Raw genomic sequence first — 23,950 nt, 5'->3', positions numbered from 1 at the left:
TGTAGTCCACAAAATTATCTGCTCCTAAGGAGCACATATATCAAATTAATGATACCATATATAGCAAGGTTAGCTATCTTGTAGGTCTTTGCCAGTTTATCATCTGACAACATATTACTGGATACATCATTGTTTAAGTATATATATACCACTTATCCAGTCCTATGGTATATTATTAGCTCACCTGGTCCGAAGGACCAAGGTGAGCTTATGCCATACCGTTGCATCCGTCGTCCGTCCATCCGTACGTTCATATGTCAACAATTTCTTTAAACGAGTTCTTCCTCTTAACCACTGATTGGAATTCAACTAAATTTGACTGGAAGCATCCCTAGGGGGTGGTGATACAAAATTGTACAAATGGTAGGGCTGACCCCTCAGGGGGCTTAGGGTCGGTGCCAAAAGGGGGCAATTTGGCTATATTGCTTTAAGCAACTTCTTCTCTGGAACCAAGAAGTGGATATCAACCATATTTGACTGGAAGCCTCCCTAGGTGGTGGGGATTCAAAATTGTACAAATGGTGGGGCTGACCCCCCAGGGGGCTGAGGGGCGGGGGCCAAAAAGGGTATTTGTCTATATTGCTTTCAGCGACTTCTTCTCTGGAACTAAGGAGTGGATATCAACCATATTTGACTGGAAGCATCCCTAGGTGGTGGTGATACAAAATTGTACAAATGGTAGGGCTGACCCCCCAGGGGGCTTAGGGTCGGTGCCAAAAGGGGGCAATTTGGCTATACTGCTACAGACGACTTCTTCTGTAGAACTGTGCACTGTATATCAATCATATTTGATCAAAAGCATTCATAGGAGGCAGGAATTCAAAATTGTACAAATGGTGTGGCTAACCCCCCAGGGGGCTGTGGGCGGGGCCAAAAAGGGTTATTTGGCTTTATTGCTTAAAGCTACTTCTTCTCTGGAACTAAGAGATGGATATCAACCATATTTGGTCGGAAGCATTCATAGGAGGCAGGGATTCAAAATTGTACAAATGGTGGGGCTGACCCCCCGGGCTAAGGGGTGGGGCCAAAAAAAGTGTATTACTTGGAAATGGTTGTGATCCCCACCATATAACCATGGTATACAATTGCTGAGTGTAAAGAGAAGAATGCACATTTGCTTCCAGGATGGCCCTAGTGTCTGGCCCCACCCTTGGAGACATAGTCCCTGGGCCATAACTTTAAAACTGTTGAGATCCCCACCCAAAAACTATATATACAAATTCTGGGCATAAAGAGATGAATTCAGTCATAATATCAGAATAGACCCTGGGGTCAGACCGAACCCCTAGGGACCTAGTTTCTTAGTCAAAGCTTGGAAGCAGTTGAGAGGCCCACCCTATAACCGTATATACAATTACTTAGTATAAAGAGATGATTGCACATATGCTTCCAGGATGGCCATGGGGACTGCCCCACCCTTGGAGACTTAACCCCTGGGTCATAACTTTGAAATGGTTAAGATCCCCACCCCAAAACTATATATACAATTTTTGGGCATAAAGAGACGAATGCAGTCACGATATTAGAATTGATCCTGGGGTCTGACCACAACCATAGGGACCTATAGTTTCTGAGTCAAAGCTTGGAAACAGTTGAGATCCCCACCCCATAATCATACATGAAATTGCTGGGCATGAAAAATCTAATACAGATATGCTACAAGGTTTGGCCTTGGGGTCTGGCATATTCCCTTGATCTCATTTGGAGAATATTTTGCCATGATTGCTTAGGTATCTAGGTGAGCGATACAGGCCCTCTGGGCATCTTTAATTGTTATTACCTACCACACTGATTGACAAGTTCATGTGACATTTTAAAATTTACTGAAGACTAGCTGGCCCACACTTGCACGAACAAAGGCCTATATCACCTTGCGAAAGTCCAAATCACCTTCAGCAATGTTGTGGTGAACCAGTCCCCCTGAATAATTTCTTTGGAAACAGCATAGATCCAGAAATATCCTGTGGACAACAAACACAACAGCAGAGTCCTGTCCAGTAATTATTTAAATGGTGTAGTTGGGGCGGTGGGTGGGTAAATTGTTCAACAGACTTTGAGCAGCCACATCTGGGACAGAGATATTCAGGGGCATGGATACGCTTAAAATTTATAAGCGCAAAATTAGTAAATAAAGCGTCTAGCTGATGTTGATCGAAGAGTAAAGACTTGCACAAGACCAAAATGGCAAATACCTAAACTCATTCAAGATTTTCACTTTAACTAAACTGGTGTTATCATACAATTGATAAACCTTTTTAATTTAACCAGATGTGAGAGCTACAGTAAACATTAGTTTATGTGATAAATAGAATAGATGATACATATCTTTTGTCTTTGTAGCTAGAAAAGGTGTACAAGTACCCATCTGGTATAAAGAAATTCACATCAATCTTGAAGTCCTTACCATCCTTACAGTCAAGAGTTATACTCCTGTCAGCATCGTAAGTGTAATTTCTGTCGGGCCAACATCGTAAGTGTGATCTCTGTCAGCATCGTAAGTGTGATCTCTGTCAGCATCGTAAGTGTGATCTCTATCAGGCCTACATCGTAAGTGTGATCTCTGTCAGGCCAACATCGTAAGTGTGATCTCTGTCAGGCCTACATCGTAAGTGTGATCTCTGTCAGGCCAACATCGTAAGAGTGATCCCTGTCAGCATCATAAGTGTGATCTCTGTCAGGCCAACATCGTAAGTGTGATCTCTGTCAGGCCAACATCGTAAGTGTGATCCCTGTCAGCATCATAAGTGTGATCTCTGTCAAGCCCACATCGTAAGTGTTATCTCTGTCAAGCCAACATCGTAAGTGTGATCTCTGTCAAGCCGACATTGTAAGTGTTATCTCTGTCAAGTCGACATCGTAAGTGAGATCTCTGTCAAGCCGACATCGTAAGTGGGATCTCTGTCGGGCCGACATCGTAAGTGTTATCTCTGTCAGCATTGTAAGTGTGATCTCTGTCAAGCCGACATCGTAAGTGTGATCTCTGTCGGACCGACATCGTAAGTGTGATCTCTGTCAGGCCGACATCATAAGTGTGATCTGTTCCAGGCCCACATCGTAAGTGTGATCTCTGTCAGGCCGACATCGTAAGTGTTATCTCTGTCAAGCCGACATTGTAAGTGTGATCTCTGTCAAGCCGACATCATAAGTGTGATCTCTGTCAGGCGGACATCGTAAGTGTGTTTTTTGCCAGGCTGACATCGTAAGTGTGATCTCTGTCGGGCCGACATCATAAGTGTGATCTGTTCCAGGCCAACATCGTAAGTGTGATCTCTGTCAGGCCGACATCGTAAGTGTTATCTCTGTCAAGCCGACATCGTAAGTGTGATCTCTGTCAGGCGGACATCGTAAGTGTGTTTTTTACCAGGCCGACATCGTAAGTGTTATCTCTGTCAGGCCGACATCGTAAGTGTTATCTCTGTCAAGCCGACATTGTAAGTGTGATCTCTGTCAAGGCGACATCATAAGTGTGATCTCTGTCAGGCGGACATCGTAAGTGTGTTTTTTGCCAGGCCGATATCGTTAGTGTTATCTCTCTACTAGGCCGACATCGTAAGTTTAATACCTCTTCTAGGATGGCATTGTAAGTGTAATCTCTTTTTTTAACTGGAATTTTAAATGTGACATGCCAGCCAGGTTGTTAATATTTAGTGATTTCCAGGGTAATACTTCAGTTAGCATAATAAGTGCATCTGGCCCCTAAGTGAAATATTGATGTCATAGACAGGTTCAGTCATTGATCATATTATACACATATTATTTAAGCATAATATTCAAAAATGCTTATTACAGACAAAGGGATGCTGAGAGTCTGTTTAGAGATGCAAAGAATCTGAATCTGACCACAGCAGGATATGCCTGGATAGTGAGTGAGCAGGCCCTGGAAGCCTCTACCATTCCTGTTGGTATGTACTACAGGTCATCAGTTGTCAGTAACCTAATTTGAAAGTAGACTTGATCACGAAGACAAACACAATGTTTACTCCTTTCCTGCTGTTTTCTGTTATTTGATCCCTTGGATGTTTGATAGGTATGCTTGGTTTGAAGTTGTCTAACAGCACTAACGAAGATGTCCACATCAGGGACAGTGTACAAGTTATTGGTAAGGCCATGCGACAGTTCTTCGTTGACAACAGTGACCTACAGAACATCACCGACACACCCACAGATTGTCGCAGTGCAGACAACAACTGGCAGATTGGCCGCAAAATACTAGAGTAAGTATAAACTTATATTTACAGTGGATTTATAAGTATTCTAGACTCCTACCAATAAAACCTCAGGTCTCTAGTCCCTTACCATTGAAACCAGGAATCTTCTACACTCAAAGTGTTAAAAATTTGAAAATATTATAGATGTATCTTTCAAGAGTTTGCCAATGTCTGATTTTATGGACATCCTGTGATAGAAGACTGTATTGAATGGCCCCAAATGCTGGTTTTCTAATTATATCCAAAGTGTTGGCTAATTATGAATAAATAAATAAATAAATGAAAAATAACGATAAACACTGTGCCTTTCGTCTCCTTCTCATTTCTAGTGGCTGAATTTCATGACTTATCAGACAATTACAGTTGGCCATTTTGTGTATTTAAGCACGTTCTTAAATATTTAAGCATCCTCCTTACCATTCTCAAATATTGAGCCCGTTCTCAACTTAAAATTTGAGAATGCATACTTAAAAACCTTTGAGATACACTTTTTTTTTTAAGTATGCTTAAAGTTAAGAATTGAGAATGGTTTAAGAACCTTTGAGATACACTTTTTTAAGTATATGCTTAAAGTAAAGCATATGCTTAAAGTTAAGCACTAAGAATGGGTTTGAGAAGTTTCGAGATTCCGGGGCCTGATGTGTTTGGTGTTGTGTTGTGTAGGGCACTGAAGGCTGAGAAGTTGGAGAAGGGTCACACAGGACAGGTGAGCTTTAACGAGGATGGCGACCGGGTCAACGCCGTTTACTTCATCAGAAACAGCCAGCAGGACAAAGTCAGCATGGTTGGCTACTATGGCAACAAACAGGTAACCTTGGCAACAGGATGAATAGATAGATGATTTTTTTTTCTCTAGTTTATATTGAACAAATAATTCCAGATATCAAGGGATTTGATTTAGTTACAAATATGGAAAATTCATATTTACAAACCTTGTACAGAAAGGCAAATGCCCTTTTACATGCAGCGAGAAGACAAGATATACAGATAAGCAAAACTCTTTACATTAACACAGGGAGAGTCACTTTTATATGCAGAATGGGAATAAAATTATTCCCTTTACACAAAGAGAAAGAGCTTGATTTACAGGACAAATAAAAACATTAGAATATGAAAACATATCTAATTGATACCAATCTACTAAATACTATTTTAATTTAGAGAAAAGATATTTGTGAATAGAGCACTCCTATTTTATATTTCATCAATTGACATAAAAGTATACTTACAGAAAGTAACAAGGGAGAGATAAATGAAACCTTTTAATCCTTCAGGCCACAGAACCTGCTCTGAAGATCACAGGTGAAAATAAGATTGTGTGGCCTGGTAACCTAATGGTGAAACCCAAAGGTGTCAAGATCTCCACGCACCTCAAGGTAAGCACTGCCAACTGGAGGCTGACACAAGTGGCAAGTGACGCTGAAGGTGTATCCGTGAAGGTTATATATTGTTGCAATGTTAAAGTTTTTAACTGCTGAACCTACTGAACATAATCTGATGATCTTCAGATACATGGGTACGGTATGGTGACAAAATGGCTAATCATGTACGATGCACATGTCCTTACCCTAAAGATCAAAGTCACTGAAAACTGCCAGAAGTGAAGGTCGATTCCCTGAGTGTGAGGACAGTAACTATTCTGTTATACTGATTGTTCAGGTCACTTGCCCCAAAACACAAGTGAAACCATATGTGGCATGTCTTTGGCATACTTCATTCAGGTTCCAACTTTCCAAAATGGCTCAGTTCATTTTTCCAAAACTAGGTATGGAGCATCTTTGGAGTCGGGGAACTTGTGGACATTAAACGTAATGTGTTTTTATCTGTTATTAATTCTTTATATTATTACTGTTCGATTATATTGGTATAGATAAAGTCCGAGCTGGTGTCTGTGGTCACAACTAATTTTGCGGTATTATATGTGTTGTAGGTGGTGACATTGAAGGCCACGCCCTTTGTACACACAGAGCTTCTGTCAGAGAAAGGTTCCTGTGAGGAAGGCAAGAATGAACGCATATGTTGGAAAGTCAACTCTACAACAGGTGAGACAGGGTTAAAGGTTAAATGGACATAAAGTCATTTAATACAGATTTAAGCTTCAAATTCAATGTTAAGAAGGAAGAGAAGATCACATGGGTTGGTTCAATAATTGCAATTGGTTATTGTCATTGGTTTAAAGGGGCCAAGGACATTGGCTTAAAGGGGCCAAGGACATTGGTTTAAAGGGGCCAAGGACATTGGTTTAAAGGGGCCAAGGACATTGGTTTAACAGGAAGATTATCACACTGGTCAGGATCAGCTGGTCAAGGTGAAATATTTTGAGATGATTATATGGCTTATATTGGTAAAAGTTCATCCAATTTCCAAGGATAAAGAGAAATTGACACATCAGCTGTTTATCAAATTACTCATTTCTGTCACAGGGGAGAAAGTTGACTACTGTTGCTATGGTTACTGCATTGATATGTTGATTGACATCTCCAAGAAAGTCAACTTTACCTTTGAGTTACATCTGAGTACTGACAACTCGTTTGGCACACTTACGAGGGTAAGTGTACAGAGAGATTTAGTGAATTACTGAGATAAGCTTGATACCTAGTACTCCGGTTCTGTATGATATGTTTAGCTATCAGACACTGATCATTTCGGTTAAACTTACTGTCTGATGCTCGTCAACCTGTCACCAGGTCATAAGTCCTGAACCACTTAATTAAACTTGTTACTGGTGTGAAATTTCTTTTTTAATTTCAACACATTTTATAAATACATTAGACAACAGGTAACTATCCCAGCTAGCCTTTGTTTTATAAGAGAGTAATGTATCACTCTTCAAGGTTAAGGTCACATTTAGAGCTAGTTAAAGGTCATACACAACTCAATGTTTTATCTCACCAAACCTTCACACCACATACAAGTCTTACATAAGCGATGTGTCATCAAGTTTTGTTTTTTAATAAAAGGCCTCTAATATGAAATGTCTGGTTGCAGAGTAACAACAGTAAGATGAAGACATGGAACGGGATGATTGGAGAACTTGTCAGTGAACAGTCCGATCTGATAGTGGCACCACTCACGATCAACCCTGAGCGGGCTGAACACATTGACTTCTCCAAGCCTTTCAAGTACCAGGGACTCATCATTCTGGTCAAAAAGGTCAGAATCACAGGTCAAAATTTCAGTAACAGAAACAAAAAAATAAAATGTCAGTAAAAATCACAGCTCCAAAAGTCAAAATACTACTGTCAGACTAGGCATGAAGGAAGGACCAATCAAAATTAAGTTAGAGAGTAACACCGTTTATTTCTTCTGTATTCATTAAACACAGTGGATAAGCTCTCTGCTTTATAACCAAGAAGTCATGGGGTGGAATGCCTGTGATAAAGATGTTTTGTAAAATGGAAAATTATAACAATGATATTTCTCTGTTTGCATAAGTAAAAGGGCAAGCAACTCCAGGTCAGAATCATTTCAAACAAATTGGAACTCTCCTTTGTTGGAGATGTAACATATAGAGCACTGACACTTTCTCCTATAAGAGTATTTATACTTAAAAAGATACTATTACTGGTGTACATTCTTTTTAGACCCAGAAGGACTCCAGTCTGGCCTCCTTCCTACAGCCGTTCCAGGACACACTGTGGATCCTGGTCGGTCTGTCCGTCCATGTGGTGGCCCTGGTCCTCTACCTCCTTGACAGATTCTCTCCCTTTGGTCGCTTCAAGCTGGCCAAGAGTGACGACACTGAGGAGGATGCTCTTAACTTGTCTAGTGCCATGTGGTTTGCCTGGGGGGTGCTGCTCAACAGTGGCATTGGAGAGGGTAAGTAGGTCACTCACAGCAAAGTCTCAGTGGTATTGGTGAGGATAAGTAGGTCACTCACAGCAAAGTCTCAGTGATATTAGGGAGGGTAAGTAGGTCACTCACAGCAAAGTCTCAGTGATATTGGAGAGGGTAAGTAGGTCACACACAGCAGAGTCTCAGTGATATTGGGGAGGGTAAGTAGGTCACTCACAGCAAAGTCTCAGTGGCATTAGGGAGGGTAAGTAGGTCACTCACAGAAAAGTCTCAGTGATATTGGGGAGGGTAAGTAGGTCACACACAACAAAGTCTCAGTGATATTGGGGAAGGTAAGTAGGTCACACACAGCAAAGTCTCAGTGATATTGGGGAAGGTAAGGAGGGCACACACAGCAAAGTCTCAGTGATATTGGGGAGGGTAAGTAGGTCACTCACAGCAAAGTCTCAGTGGTATTGGTGAGGATAAGTAGGTCACTCACAGCAAAGTCTCAGTGATATTAGGGAGGGTAAGTAGGTCACTCACAGCAAAGTCTCAGTGATATTGGGGAGGGGAAGTAGGTCACACACAGCAAAGTCTCAGTGATATTGGGGAAGGTAAGTAGGTCACACACAGCAAAGTCTCAGTGATATTGGGGAGGGTAAGTAGGTCACACACAGCAAGGTATCAGTGGTAGCAGGTTAGAGAGTGTAAGTAGCACATTAGCAGCAATATCGATTTAAAAATTCTCTTTGTTAGAAGGTATATTATATGTAATGTTTTGCCTTGGAGGTAAAATTAAAAAAAACTATTGTGTTTTGAAATTAAATACTTTATGTTTACAGTAATGTGAAGTATGTGCATATGCAAATGATGCTCTGTGTTTTTATTTTATGTTAAAAAACTTAATTGTTTAGGTAAAGGTTTAAATGATATTATTGTGTTTCCCTACAGGAAGAAGAGATTTTGTTATTTGTATAAGATGAACAGGTTGTCCTGTATGACCGGTTAGACTTTGGGCATATAAACCCCTGTCTTCTACGTCATCATGGTACAACCTGTATGACCGGTTAGACTTTGGGTTTATAAACCCCTGTCTTCTACATCATGGTACAACCTGTATGACCGGTTAGACTTTGGGTTTATAAACCCCTGTCTTCTACATCATGGTACAACCTGTATGACCGGTTAGACTTTGGGTTTATAAACCCCTGTCTTCTACATCATGGTACAACCTGTATGACCGGTTAGACTTTGGGTTTATAAACCCCTGTCTTCTACATCATGGTACAACCTGTATGACCGGTTAGACTTTGGGTTTATAAACCCCTGTCTTCTACATCATGGTACAACCTGTATGACCGGTTAGACTTTGGGTTTATAAACCCCTGTCTTCTACATCATGGTACAACCTGTATGACCGGTTAGACTTTGGGTTTATAAACCCCTGTCTTCTACATCATGGTACAACCTGTATGACCGGTTAGACTTTGGGTTTATAAACCCCTGTCTTCTACATCATGGTACAACCTGTATGACCGGTTAGACTTTGGGTTTATAAACCCCTGTCTTCTACATCATGGTACAACCTGTATGACCGGTTAGACTTTGGGTTTATAAACCCCTGTCTTCTACATCATGGTACAACCTGTATGACCGGTTAGACTTTGGGTTTATAAACCCCTGTCTTCTACATCATGGTACAACCTGTATGACCGGTTAGACTTTGGGTTTACAAACCCCTGTCTTCTACATCATCATACAACCTGTATGACCGGTTAGACTTTGGGTTTATAAACCCCTGTCTTCTACATCATGGTACAACCTGTATGACCGGTTAGACTTTGGGTTTATAAACCCCTGTCTTCTACATCATCATACAACCTGTATGACCGGTTAGACTTTGGGTTTATAAACCCCTGTTGTGTTCTACATCATCATACAACTTGTTGTAGGAACCCCACGCAGCTTCAGTGCCCGTGTACTAGGAATGGTGTGGGCTGGCTTTGCTATGATCATTGTGGCTTCCTACACTGCTAACCTGGCAGCGTTTCTGGTGCTGGATCGTCCCGAGGCCTCAATTACAGGCATAGACGATGCTAGGGTAGGTATCACATGTCCAAACATGTATCTGGTATACAACAGTGGGGAGCCACAACTCTGTGTCAATTAAATTAAATAATGTAAGAAAAATCTCAATATTAGTTTTGAAATATGTTAAGAGGTGGCCAAGTCTGTACTAATGGTATGTCAGTCAATGGGTGTGATGATGTACACAAGGTTTGTATTTGTCATTGACAGCTCCGTAATCCAAATGAAAACTTCAAATATGCCACGGTGAAGAACAGTGCTGTAGAGATGTATTTCAAGAGACAAGTGGAGTTATCTACCATGTACCGTCAGATGGAGACACGAAACTACCGCACAGCTGAGGAAGCTATCAACGAAGTGAAGAAAGGGTACGTCCTCTGTATAACAGGGTGTAGGAGAATCAGTTAAAATTATTCTATATTTCTCTTTTTGTTACATTGTAAATAAAAATCAAAATGCATCATCAAAATTTGTATATGGATAATTTACAAAAATCTTATTTTTATAACAGAACAATAGCACCTGTAAGATATTTTTAGTAACTTTATGCCATATGTTGATACCTTATGATATTCATTCAGACATCGTTTTAGTTCCTGTATGAAATTTGTTGAAGCTTGTATGGCATTTCTGTATACCTATGTGACATGGTGACACCTGTAGGACATTTCTGTATACTTATATAAATTTATTGACACCTGTATGACATGTTGATACCTGTATGACATTCATCGATACCTGTATGATATATATTGATACCTGTATGACAAATCTTGATACCTGTATGACATACATTGACAGCTGTATGGCATATATTGACACCGTCCTGTATGACAAATGTTGATACATATATGACATACATTGACACCTGTATGACTTACATTGACACCTGTATCACAAATGTTGATAGTTGTATGGTTTACATTGACACATGTAGGACATACATTGACACCTGTATGACATACATTGACACCTGTATGACAAATGTTGATACCTGTATGACATACATTGACACCTGTATGACATACATTGACACATTTATTACAAATGCTGATACCTGTAAGACATACATTGATACATGTATGACATATATTGACACCTGTATGACATATATTGATACCTGTATGACATACATTGATACCTGTATGACATATATTGACACATGTATGACAAATGTTGAAACCTGTGTTTTTGTGTTGTAGTGAGCTTCAAGCATTTATCTGGGACTCATCCCGTCTGGAGTACGAGGCTGCCAAAGATTGTGAGCTGATCACTGCTGGAGAGCTGTTTGGTCGGTCAGGCCTTGGAATTGGTCTCCGCAAGAAAAGTCCTTGGACCCATGATATCTCTATGGCAATTCTAAAACTCCATGAACGTAAGCAAAACTTCCAAAGATCCAAAGATCATTTTCACTCTTTGCTCTGCAAGCAAAGACATAAAAGACACTACTACCAGGTTTTCTTTCTGTTACATTTTGCTTCCTTGAAAGTAAATCGCAAATCAAACACACAAAAACATATCTAATCAATAAACAATGTATACAGCCTTAAGTGATCTCTCCGTAATATCTCTCATCACCATGAATATGTATCACATGTTCTATAGGAATCCTCTATAAGATAATACTTGTATGATCAATAAATGATGTTTTTGTGTGAGATGTACACGGATACACAGATTGATTCTGACTCAAAACATGTAACAGATTACAATCCTTTGATTGTGAGCTAGAGATATATAATTATGATTGTCATTTTGTAGTTCATACCCAAATGTTTCATTAAAAAGTTACATTTTGTGATTGATATTTCCAGTGTTTTACCAGGTGTAAATATAGTTTGTATGAGAGTGACACCAGAAACGATTACTTTGTGACAGGTGGTCGTATGGAGGAACTAGACAATAAGTGGATTCTCAATGAGAGCACTGACTGCTCCGAGAGTGAACGAGACTCAGCGCCCGCCACACTTGGTCTGACCAACATGGCAGGTATGTGACTATCTAGTCATTAAAGCTTTACATTAAATATAGGTTTGTACCTCATTAAGGTTGGTCATTGCCTGCAAAACAATCACATTATTGATTACCTTTGCTGTGATCAAAACTCATGAGATATCTGTTGCCTTTCTTTCCTTCATCATCGTTAAATTGGTATCATCCATCACGTCAACTAGCTGGTGCAGACGACACATACAAAATGCTTGTTTTCACAATCTTTCATTCATGTTTGCAGATGTTAAAAAATATGTTGTTTACAATATCCCGAAAATGTTTGGTCAATCAGAGAAGTGAGACAATAAGTTGATTAAAGATGTAACATATATTCAATGTTATATTCAGGTGTGTTCATGATGGTGGCCGGAGGAATTGTTGCCGGTGTGTTCCTTATCTTTGTGGAAATAGCATATAAGCGTCATCGAGGACTCAAAGAAAAGGAGCTGGAACTGGCACGGAATGCTGCTGACAGATGGAGGGGTAATATAGAGGTGAGTTAACAGGAGAACAAACCGACAGGTAGGACTGGGTGAGGGGNGGGGAACAAACTTGCTGCAGGTATGACATGGTGGAGGTAGACAAATTACAGGTATGACAACGTGGAGGGGGCGGGGACAAACTTGCAGGTATGACATGGTAATGAACGAACAAACTTACAGGTATGGCATGATAATGTATTAACAGACTACAGGTATGACATTGTGAAAGGGGGGGGGGGAGAGAGAGAGAAGCCTACAGGTATGACATGGTGATAGGGGACAAACCTACAGGTATGACATGGAGATAGAGGACAAACCTACAGGTATGACATGGTGATAGGGGACAAACCTACATGTAACCTGGATAAATTGTCATTACTGAGGTCTCTGTAAAGGGAGATCAATTATAGCTCATCTGGTTGGAAGGACCAAGTTGAGCATAGGCCCTACAGTGGCATCTGTTATTGTCTGTCAACAATTTCCTCATGTGACTTCATTATCTAAATGGTAGAATGTAGTTCCCAGCCCTTTAACCATGCATTCAATTGCTGTGATAAAAAGACAAATACACCCTTGGGTCCAGCCCATCCCTGGAGTCTTCAAGAATTGGGTCATAACTTAAAGAAACAGTTGAAACAGTCCAATCCCATAACTATCTATATACAATTGCTGACCATGAGGAGACAAACACAATCATTCAGTCAGAATTTGCCGCATGGTTCAACTGAGCTCCTTGCTATTTAGTCTGAGTTTCGGGGTCCTGCCTCTCCCACAGGATTTTAGTTCCTTGGTCATAACATTGAAATAATTGATCCCTACCCTGCAACCATAAATACAAGCACTGGACATCAAGAGACGATACAATAATGCTATTAAAGTTAGCACTATGGTCTGGCCCCACCATTCTTGATTTAGTCCCTGAGTCATAACATGGAAATGTTTGAGATCAATGATCTGTAACCATATACATGTATACAATTGCTGGACATGGACAGACAGATACACTCATTAGTTGCCCATGTGGACTTAGTCCTTTAGTCCTAAGTTAGATACAGTATCACTCTTCATATAATTTTGCTATAAAAAGAAGTTTTATGAAAATAATTCCCAGTATTGCTTAAATATCCAGGCAAGCAATACAGGCCATATAGGCCTCTTGTTGTAATTGAATAAGTAACCTAATGTTTCAAGTTACAACTAACCTACTTGAATATTACCAGTTACTACAACTAACCTACTGGAATGTTACCAGTTACTACAACTAACCTACTGGAATGTTTCCAGTTCCTACAACTAATCTACAGGAATGTTACCACTGGCTACAACTTACCTACTGATATTTTACCAGTTACTACAACTAACCTACTGGAATGTTACCAGTTACTAGAACTAACCTACTGGAATGTTTCCAGTGCCTACAACTAATCTACAGGAATGTTACCACTGGCCACAACTTACCTACTGATATTTTACCAGTTACTACAACTAACCTACAGTGATGTTACCAGTTACTACAACTAACCTACTGATATGTTACCAGTTACAACAACTAACCTACTGGAATGTTTCCAGTTCCTACAACTAATCTACAGGAATGTTACCACTGGCCACAACTTACCTACTGATATTTTACCAGTTACTACAACTAACCTACAGTAATAATCACAGTTACTACAACTAACCTACTGGAACGTTTCCAGTTCCTACAACTAATCTACAGGAATGTTACCACTGGCCACAACTTACCTACTGATATTTTACCAGTTACTACAACTAACCTACAGTGATGTTACCAGTTACTACAACTTACCTACATGGATGATACCAGTTACTACAACTAACCTACTGGGATGTTACCAGTTACTACAACTATCCTACAGGGATGTTACCAGTTACTACATCTAACCTACTGGTATGTTACCAGTTACTACAACTAACCTACAGGGATGTTACCAGTTACCACAGCTAACCTACTGGTATGTTACCAGTTACTACAACTTACCTACAGGGATGATACCAGTTACTACAACTAACCTACAGGGATGTTACCAGTTACTACAGCTAACCTACTGGAAGGTTACCAGTTACTACAACTAACCTACTGGTATGTTACCAGTTACGACAACTAACCTACAGGGATGTTACCAGTTACTACAACAAACCTACTTGAATGTTACCAGTTACTACAACTAACCTACAGGCATGTTACCAGTTACTACAACTAACCTACTGGGATGTTACCAGTTACTACAACTAACCTACCGGGATGTTACCAGTTACTACAACTAATCTACAGTGATGTTACCAGTTACTACAACTAACCTACAGGCATGTTACCAGTTACTACAACTAACCTACTGGAATGTTACCAGTTACTACAACTAACCTACAGTGATGATACAAGTTACTACAACTAACCTACTGGAATGTTACTAGATACTACAACTGACCTACTGGAATGTTACCAGTTACTACCTACAACTAACCTACTGGAATGTTACCAGTTACTACAACTAACCTACTGGGATGTTACCAGTTACTACAACTAACCTACTGGGATGTTACCAGTTACTACAACTAACCTACTGGGATGTTACCAGTTACTACAACTAACCTACTGGGATGTTACCAGTTACTACAACTAACCTACTGGGATGTTACCAGTTACTACAACTAACCTACTGGGATGTTACCAGTTACTACAACTAACCTACTGGGATGTTACCAGTTACTACAACTAACCTACTGGGATGTTACCAGTTACTACAACTAACCTACTGGGATGTTACCAGTTACTACAACTAACCTACTGGGATGTTACCAGTTACTACAACTAACCTACTGGGATGTTACCAGTTACTACAACTAACCTACTGGGATGTTACCAGTTACTACAACTAACCTACAGGGATGTTACCAGTTACTACAACTAACCTACTGGAATGTTACTAGTTACTACAACTAACCTACTGGGATGTTACCAGTTACTACAACTAACCTACTGGAATGTTACCAGTTACTACAACTAACCTACTGGGATGTTACCAGTTACTACAACTAACCTACTGGGATGTTACCAGTTACTACAACTAACCTACTGGGATGTTACCAGTTACTACAACTAACCTACTGGGATGTTACCAGTTACTACAACTAACCTACTGGGATGTTACCAGTTACTACAACTAACCTACTGGGATGTTACCAGTTACTACAACTAACCTACTGGGATGTTACCAGTTACTACAACTAACCTACTGGGATGTTACCAGTTACTACAACTAACCTACTGGGATGTTACCAGTTACTACAACTAACCTACTGGGATGTTACCAGTTACTACAACTAACCTACTGGGATGTTACCAGTTACTACAACTAACCTACTGGGATGTTACCAGTTACTACAACTAACCTACTGGGATGTTACCAGTTACTACAACTAACCTACTGGGATGTTACCAGTTACTACAACTAACCTACTGGGATGTTACCAGTTACTACAACTAACCTACAGTGATGTTACCAGTTACTACAACTAACCTACTGGAATGTTACTAGTTACTACAACTAACCTACTGGGATGTTACCAGTTACTACAACTAACCTACAGGGATGTTACCAGTTACTACAACTAACCTACTGGGATGTTACCAGTTACTACAACTAACCTACAGTGATGTTACCAGTTACTACAACTTGCCTATTGAAATGTTGTTAGATGCTACAACTTTCTACTGGATTGTTACCGGTCATAACAAATATCTGATGGAAAATTCACCAATTATTTTTATGACCTATTGAAAAGGTTTTAGTTTCTATAACCTACTGGAATGTTACTTATAAGTGTACATGTAACTAGTCTACTTTTACTGGAAAGCTGTGTGAATGAGATGAGTGGCCATTTTTACAACAAGCCTCCCGGAAAATGAACCAATTATGACAGGGAAAGGTCTTATGATGGCTTATTAACAGAACTATAATTCGGATTGATGAACTTCATTTTGATACAACTAGCATACTAATGGTATGAATGTTAATGAAATTAACAAACTGTGGAAAATAAACTAGCACCTAACACCATAAAAACTGGTCACTTATATGTGTTGTGTATACTTGCAGAAAAAGAAACAACTGCGGGAATCATGGAATTTCCTTCGAGTTTTGAAAGAAGAAAATCAAGCTGCATCAAATCAACAATTTGAGGAAGAAAATGAAACAAAGGATCTTTGATTGATGTTACTATTTATAGTTATATCAAATTGTGCATTTACATATAGATATCTTAGAATTGAAATAGTTGTTTATACATACTAACATATGTTTGTGTGCTGATGTCAGTATTAAATCCTATGAAATGATAATTATATAGTCTTAGTTCACTAGTAGAATGAATAGTTGGTACTCTTCCAAATATATATTTCACCCCCAAATGAAACATTGCTGTTATTCAAAGATACCCAAAAATGTTTTATTATAGTTTAACATATAAAAATTTTTTATAATCAAAGATACATGGGATGCTGTATGGTACTGCAATAGTAACAAAACCTCAGATCTAACGTATTGTGACATTAGAATTGACCATGTCCATCACACTAAACACCTGCTCTTTTATTGACTGGATTGGTCTGAAAATAACAAAAACGCTATTAAAAAGTATATACACAGATTGTTATTTGTCATAAATACAGTCTAATTATACAGTATATAATAAATATAATTGGTCATAAATACAGTCTAGCTAATTATACAGTATATACAAGTTAATACAGTCCAGCTAATTATACAGTTTATACAATTTTTAATTGGTCTTAAATACAGTCTAGCTTATTATACAGTATATACAATTTTTTATTGGTCTTAAATACGGTCTAGCTAATTATACAGTATATACAATTTTTAATTGGTCATAAATACAGTCTAGCTAATTATACAGTATATACAATGTGTTATTGGTCATAAATACAGTTTAATTATATGGTTTTTATCAGGTGTCATCACTGATAACTATAGTCTAGTTGTTATACAAGTTATTATTGATCATAAATAAAGTCTCATTATATAGTTTTTATCAGGTGTCATCACTTATAAGTATAGTCTTATTATAAAGTATATACAATGTATTATTGATCATAAATATAGCATAATTATAAAGTATATATCTATAAGTTGTTATCAGTAATGAAGAAATATATATAACATATACAAGATGTTATCAGGAATAAATACAGTCTAATTATAAAGTAAAGATGTTATTGGTAATGCATACATAATGTATATAAGTTTATTTTTTTTATAACATGACCCATCTGACAGTGCCCTTTGTGATTATATATTGCACACCTAATAGTTCCCTTTGTGATTTTACATATGTTTTAGATAATGTCCATTCCCTGTGTCACTTTTACAAAGAAATGTTTTGTTCTATTTATTCAGATTGTATTTTCTATTATAAATGTGATATTTATTTAATACATAATGTTTTAAATATCCCAGATATAAGAAGTGTTGACAATTTAGATGTTAGATATTTGGTATGGATGGGCAAGTGGTGTGTATTGTGAGGAGTATTTAATAGAGTTGAAAATGTGTCTATATATATATTATTTTTACATCCATTAAGAAATAAATATAAAAATATTTCCTACTTGAACTGCCAATTGCAGTATGAGATATATCATTAATCCAGAGATATCACACCCTGTGTTTGACCTACTTTAATCAAGAGATCTTGTACCCTGTGTTTGGCCTACTATATTCCAGAGATCTCAAAACACATGTAAGACCTACTTTAATCCAGATATTGCACAACCTGTGTATGGTATTTCAAATTCAGATGTTTTATTTATTATCTCACCCTGTGTTTGACCTACTTTAATCCAGAGATATCACACCCTGTGTTTAACCTTCTTTAATCCAGAGATATCACACCTTTAATCCAGAGATATCACACCCTGTGTTTGACCTACTTTAATCCAGAGATCTCACACTCTGTGTTTGACATATGTAATCAAGAGATCTTGTTCCCTGTGTTTTGCCTACTTAAATTCAGAGATATTATACCCTGTGTTTGCCCTACTTTAATCCAGAGATCTCACGCCCTGTGTTTGACCTACATTAATCCAGAGATATCAAAAACACATGTAAGACCTACTTTAATCCAGATATTGCACAACCTGTGTATGGTATTTCAAATTCAGATGTTTTATTTATTATCTCACCCTGTGTTTGACCTACTTTAATCCAGAGATATCACACCCTGTCTTTGACCTTCTTTAATCCAGAGATATCACACCTTTAATCCAGAGATATCACACCCTGTGTTTGACCTACTTTAATCCTGAGATCTCACACTCTGTGTTTGACATATGTAATCAAGAGATCTTGTACCCTGTGTTTTGCCTACTTAAATTCAGAGATATTATACCCTGTGTTTGACCTACTTTAATCCAGAGATCTCACGCCCTGTGTTTGACCTACATTAATCCAGAGATATCAAACCATGTGACCACTTTAATCCAGAGATATCACACCCTGTGTTTGACCTACATTAATCCAGAGATATCATACCCTGTGTTTGACCTACTTTAATCCAGAGATCTCCCACCCTGTGTTTGACATATTTAATCAAGAGATATTATACCCTGTTTGGCCTACTTAAATTCAGAGATATTATACCCTGTGTTTGACCTACTTTAATCCAGAGATCTCACACCCTGTGTTTGACATATTTAATCAAGAGATCTTGTACCCTGTGTTTGGCCTACTTTATTTCAGAGATCTCAAAACACATGTAAGACCTACTTTAATCCAGAGATTGCACAACCTGTGTATGGACTTCAAATCCAGATGTTTTTTTATTATCTCACCCTGTGTTGAATCCAAGTTCTCACACCCTGTATGACCTACTTAATCAAGAGATCTCACACTGCGTGTATGAAATTAATCCAGAGATCTCTAAACTGTTTGACCTACTTTATCCAGTAGTACTCAAACACGATGTGTTTGGCCTACTTTTATCTAGAGATCTCGTACCCTGTGTTTGACCTACTTTAATCAAGAGATCTCACACCATGTGTTTGACCTACTTTTATATAGAGATCTCATACCCTATGTTTGGCCTACTTTAATCCAGAGATCTCACACCGTGTGCTTGCATGGTCTACTTTAATCCAGTCTGTTTTAATCTAGAGATATCGCATCCTGTGTTTGGTTTACTTTATTCAAGAGATCTCGCACCATGTGCTTGGCCTACTTTAATCTAGAGATCTCGTACCCTGTGTTTGGGCTACTTTAATCCAGAGATCTCGTACCCTGTGTTTGGTCTACTTTAATCCAGAGATCTCACACCCTGTGTTTGGTCTACTTTAATCCAGAGATCTCGTACCCTGTGTTTGGCCTACTTTAATCCAGAGATCTCACACCCTGTGTTTGGCCTACTTTAATTTAGAGATTTTACTCCCTGTATATGACAAACATATAGATTCTTAGTATAAGTTTGGTCTCCTCGTACGTGTGGTCACTTGTAACTGCTGGTCACACATGTACCGCCTCATCTTAAACCTTACACCACTGGGAAAACCAAGTGTATCGCTTATCAAGATAAAACTATGAACAGATACAGTCTGTTTGAAGTAAATGTCCCTGTCCCTATGTCCCATCTCCGAGGATGTTTGTCATCATGTCCCGTCTCCGAGGATGTTTGTCCCCTTGTCCCGTCTCCGAGGATGTTTGTCACCATGTCCCGTCTCCGAGGATGTTTGTCCCCATGTCCCTTCTCCGAGGATGTTTGTCCCCTTGTCCCGTCTCCGAGGATGTTTGTCCCCATGTCCCGTCTCCGAGGATGTTTGTCACCATGTCCCTTCTCCGAGAATGTTTGTCCCCATATCCCGTCTCCGAAGATGTTTGTCACCATGTCCCGTCTCCGAGGATGTTTGTCACCATGTCCCGTCTCCGAGGATGGTTGTCCCCATGTCCCATCTCCGAGGATGTTTGTCACCATGTCCCGTCTCCGAGGATGTTTGTTCCCATGTCCCGTCTCCGAGGATGTTTGTCTCCGTGTCCCATCTCCGAGGATGGTTGTCCCCATGTCCCGTCTCGGAGGATGTTTGTCACCATGTCCCGTCTCCGAGGATGTTTGTCACCATGTCCCGTCTCCGAGGATGTTTGTCACCATGTCCTGTCTCCGAGGATGGTTGTCCCCATGTCCCGTCTCCGAGGATGTTTGTCACCATGTCACGTCTCCGAGGATGTTTGTCCCCTTGTCCCGTCTCCGAGGATGTTTGTCACCATGTCCCATCTCCGAGGATGGTTGTCCCCATGTCCCATCTCCGAGGATGTTTGTCCCCATGTCCCGTCTCCGAGGATGTTTGTCTCCGTGTCCCGTCTCCGAGGATGTTTGTTCCCATGTCCCGCTCCGAGGATGTTTGTCTCCGTGTCCCGTCTCCGAGGATGTTTGTTCCCATGTCCTTACTCATCGAATGTTTGTCATCTGTACGATTTGTACTACTTTAAGATGCACAGTAATTAAAATGTTTGCCAAAACGATACGTAGTCTGTTCTTATTTGTCTGATGTGTCAATAGTATGGCAATTTGACATTGCCACTTGTTCACATATATATATATGTTTTTGAAAACAGTGACCATTGCAGGAAACGCAATTGCAGTTAACGGAATTGCAGTTATATATGCCAAACTTGCCGTTATCACTGACTTTGTTCCTTCTTCTTTTATTCCTTTCACTGATTTTGTTTTTCACTTGAAATAAAAATGTGACACACGTAGTCATCATCACAAAAATCAACCAAAACAATCACCTTTAACACGATTAGACCTTGACGTGTGTACCTGTTCCACTGACATTGTCTATCGTGACCTCAACAGAACCTTAACACTCCATGTCCTTGACATTTATTCATCTTGTCAGCCGACTTTCACTTTCACGTATCAAGTAAATTGACATCGGCTGTCGTTTTGATTTACTAGGAGTTTCCTTATTGGGGAAAAAAACTTCCCTGAGCGCATCAACCACAACCTAGATAGGTCCACTTGTATCGACAATTAAAGATCGTAGCATTGTTTTGTATAGAAGTATTCCGGAAGCCTACAATACCCTTTGGCTAGACATGTGATCTCGTTCACGGGGAAATAGTAGAAAGCGATGACGCTTCAAAACACTTGATAACAATGGTACTCTCGGATGTCTCTCGTTGTCCCCGACACGTTACTGTTCTATTTATATCAATGAGCGGGTTTTCAAGAACACAGCTGTTCATTATACTGATGACCAAATTTGTCGGTTTGATCAAGTCCACGAATAACAACCCGTTCACCGTTATCAACCATTCAAACCAATAAATCGGGACATGTATTTTCCGTCCTTTACCATTTGGTTTATCGAACAACTGATATACTGTTTAAGACGACCGATATAAAGGTGAATCACTTATATTGAGACGCTGGTGTGACTTGGTTGTATTAATGGTAAGTTCTGTCCGACATAGGTCATGCTTACCAACATGCTCACATGTTAAATGGCCTTGTTCCCTTACGTTTCCCTGACAATTCGAATAGTTTTCTGTATTTCTACACGATTCAGACCACGGTAGGTTTGGATTTTCATTCTTTTAACCTTCCTACCACTGGTGAGTCCCAGACGGAAGAAATGGCCGTACGGTACAGGTACAGTAAATGGCCGTAAGGTACAGTAAATGTTGGTATTGCTTGGCTTTCTCTATAGACTTAGTACATTTATATATGGAGGCTTCCTTACCTCACCTTTCTAGTAAGCATTGGCTTACATAGAACAATCACTAATATCGGAATAGAACGGGGGCAAAAGTAATCCCTCAAGATCATCCCTTAATGCTTTCGTGTATGCTCATCTGGTGCTAGCTTGCTCCACACATCATACAACAGAAACTGCATATGTGCGTTACATAGCTGAACGAAATGATGTCACCTTCTTGTTCATACAAGACCGGCGTTTGTCCTCTTACTTCCACGGTGACTAAGAAACAGTGTCTTTCTTCCTTAATCAGTTGTTCGCAAGATGTAACTATTTAATGGAAGGAATAATCGAATTTAATGTCTATCTAGAATGGTTGATAAAGGTGAAATCTTTTTTACATGTTCAAAGCAAGGTATTATAAAAGTGTTGACGATCTGGATGTTGTATCACTTGGATATCGAAAACCGCCACATGCTTTGATAAAATCAGTGTAACAGCAGTAAAAGTAATAAGAGATATATAATTAGGGCTTGATCTGATGATTCTAAACGAGGTCAATATTGGCTATAAAGATATATCGACTATTGGCATTATATTTAAGTTTTACGTCAGTTCTTTGATTAGTTAGAAAGACTGCTTGTAACCACAGTGACTTCGTATATCCACAGAAACGCCGCACTCTGAGACAGACACTGCAGAAGCAGAGAGACGAGCAGCTGACGTCTAACGCACTCAGCGTTAAGTTCCTAGCAGCCCCCGAGGGAAACGGCACCACCATGGGGGAGGGCCATCATCAGGGGCATCGCCTCTCCTATACAGAGGCAACGGGTAGTAGACTGTATGCCCCACCTCCAGGGGCCATGGCTCACTCCAACACTAGATCTGTCACTATCAACAACCCCGCCTACTCATCCGAACACCATGACGACAACCTTGTGTAAAGGTCACGGAATACGCTGGCAATGACACTGACGATTAACCCTTTTACTTCTGAACTCTTCCAGATAAGTTCATGGTAGAGTCTTCTTAAGTTACTTGGGGTGAAAGGGTTAATATCTGTGAAGTTTTGTATTGACAGTGGGTTAGGGCGGATTCTACTGTCTGATGGTCTTCCATTTAGTTGGACGGTAGAAAAGTGTTGTATTATGCCAGTAGTAAAAGGTGAAAAATACTGATGGACTTCCATTCTGTTAGATGCTACAAAAGTGAAGTTTTATATGATGCCAGTAGCAAAGGGCGGTATCTGTGACGTTACGTCTTAGTCAAGAACCATCTTACAGTTATTTGTACTTAGCTTTTTACAGGAAAATTGAGATTAGGTGTTTCTGAAAGAATGTTATATCTTTGGACTGATTATACAAATTTAGAAGAATTTAGAATTTATATTGAATAGACGTTTCATATATAAGATTGTTTTTGATGCGAAATATCTCAATCTAAAGCAGATTTTCTGTTTTCAAAGTTTGTTGGGATAAATAGTACTGTACTTTTTTTAAACAGATCACCACAATCTGTTACCGTGTTCAATGACGTTTTTATACGAAGTTGTCAGAATGTGTCCGTATTGTTTAGTGCTTCAGCTATAATATTGGAAAGAGCTGAAGCTGTAACAATAGAGAGTGCTGAAGCTGTAACAATAGAGAGTGCTGAAGCTGTAACAATAGAGAGTG

The 23,950-nt window shown here is 39.3% G+C and overlaps 1 protein-coding gene across 4 annotated transcripts in view; it reads left to right on the top strand.

Moving 5' to 3' along the window:
- Positions 1–23,706, top strand: part of LOC110451795 (glutamate [NMDA] receptor subunit 1-like) — a 71,418-nt gene extending 47,712 nt beyond the window's left edge. For 3 of the 4 annotated variants that reach the window (XM_021499971.1, XM_021499973.1, XM_021499972.1), the window contains 15 exons: positions 2,341–2,441; positions 3,790–3,902; positions 4,028–4,214; positions 4,872–5,016; positions 5,483–5,584; positions 6,139–6,250; positions 6,632–6,756; positions 7,197–7,361; positions 7,793–8,027; positions 9,938–10,086; positions 10,284–10,441; positions 11,276–11,448; positions 11,952–12,062; positions 12,414–12,559; positions 22,949–23,706. In XM_021499971.1, the coding sequence (XP_021355646.1) occupies positions 2,341–2,441; positions 3,790–3,902; positions 4,028–4,214; positions 4,872–5,016; positions 5,483–5,584; positions 6,139–6,250; positions 6,632–6,756; positions 7,197–7,361; positions 7,793–8,027; positions 9,938–10,086; positions 10,284–10,441; positions 11,276–11,448; positions 11,952–12,062; positions 12,414–12,559; positions 22,949–23,221 (2,295 nt within the window). In that variant the 3' untranslated portion in view covers positions 23,222–23,706. Of the gene's footprint in view, positions 1–2,340; positions 2,442–3,789; positions 3,903–4,027; positions 4,215–4,871; positions 5,017–5,482; positions 5,585–6,138; positions 6,251–6,631; positions 6,757–7,196; positions 7,362–7,792; positions 8,028–9,937; positions 10,087–10,283; positions 10,442–11,275; positions 11,449–11,951; positions 12,063–12,413; positions 12,560–16,668; positions 21,094–22,948 lie in introns of those variants that run through there. The other variant, XM_021499975.1, reaches the window with a different exon arrangement.
- The last annotated feature ends 244 nt before the right edge of the window (positions 23,707–23,950 follow it).

Source organism: Mizuhopecten yessoensis, unplaced genomic scaffold, assembly GCF_002113885.1.
Source record: "Mizuhopecten yessoensis strain PY_sf001 unplaced genomic scaffold, ASM211388v2 scaffold6205, whole genome shotgun sequence".
In the NCBI taxonomy this organism is placed as follows: Eukaryota; Metazoa; Mollusca; class Bivalvia; order Pectinida; family Pectinidae; genus Mizuhopecten; species Mizuhopecten yessoensis.
The sequence above is the reverse complement of the archived record's forward strand: the minus strand, read 5'-3'. Positions and strand labels throughout refer to the sequence as shown.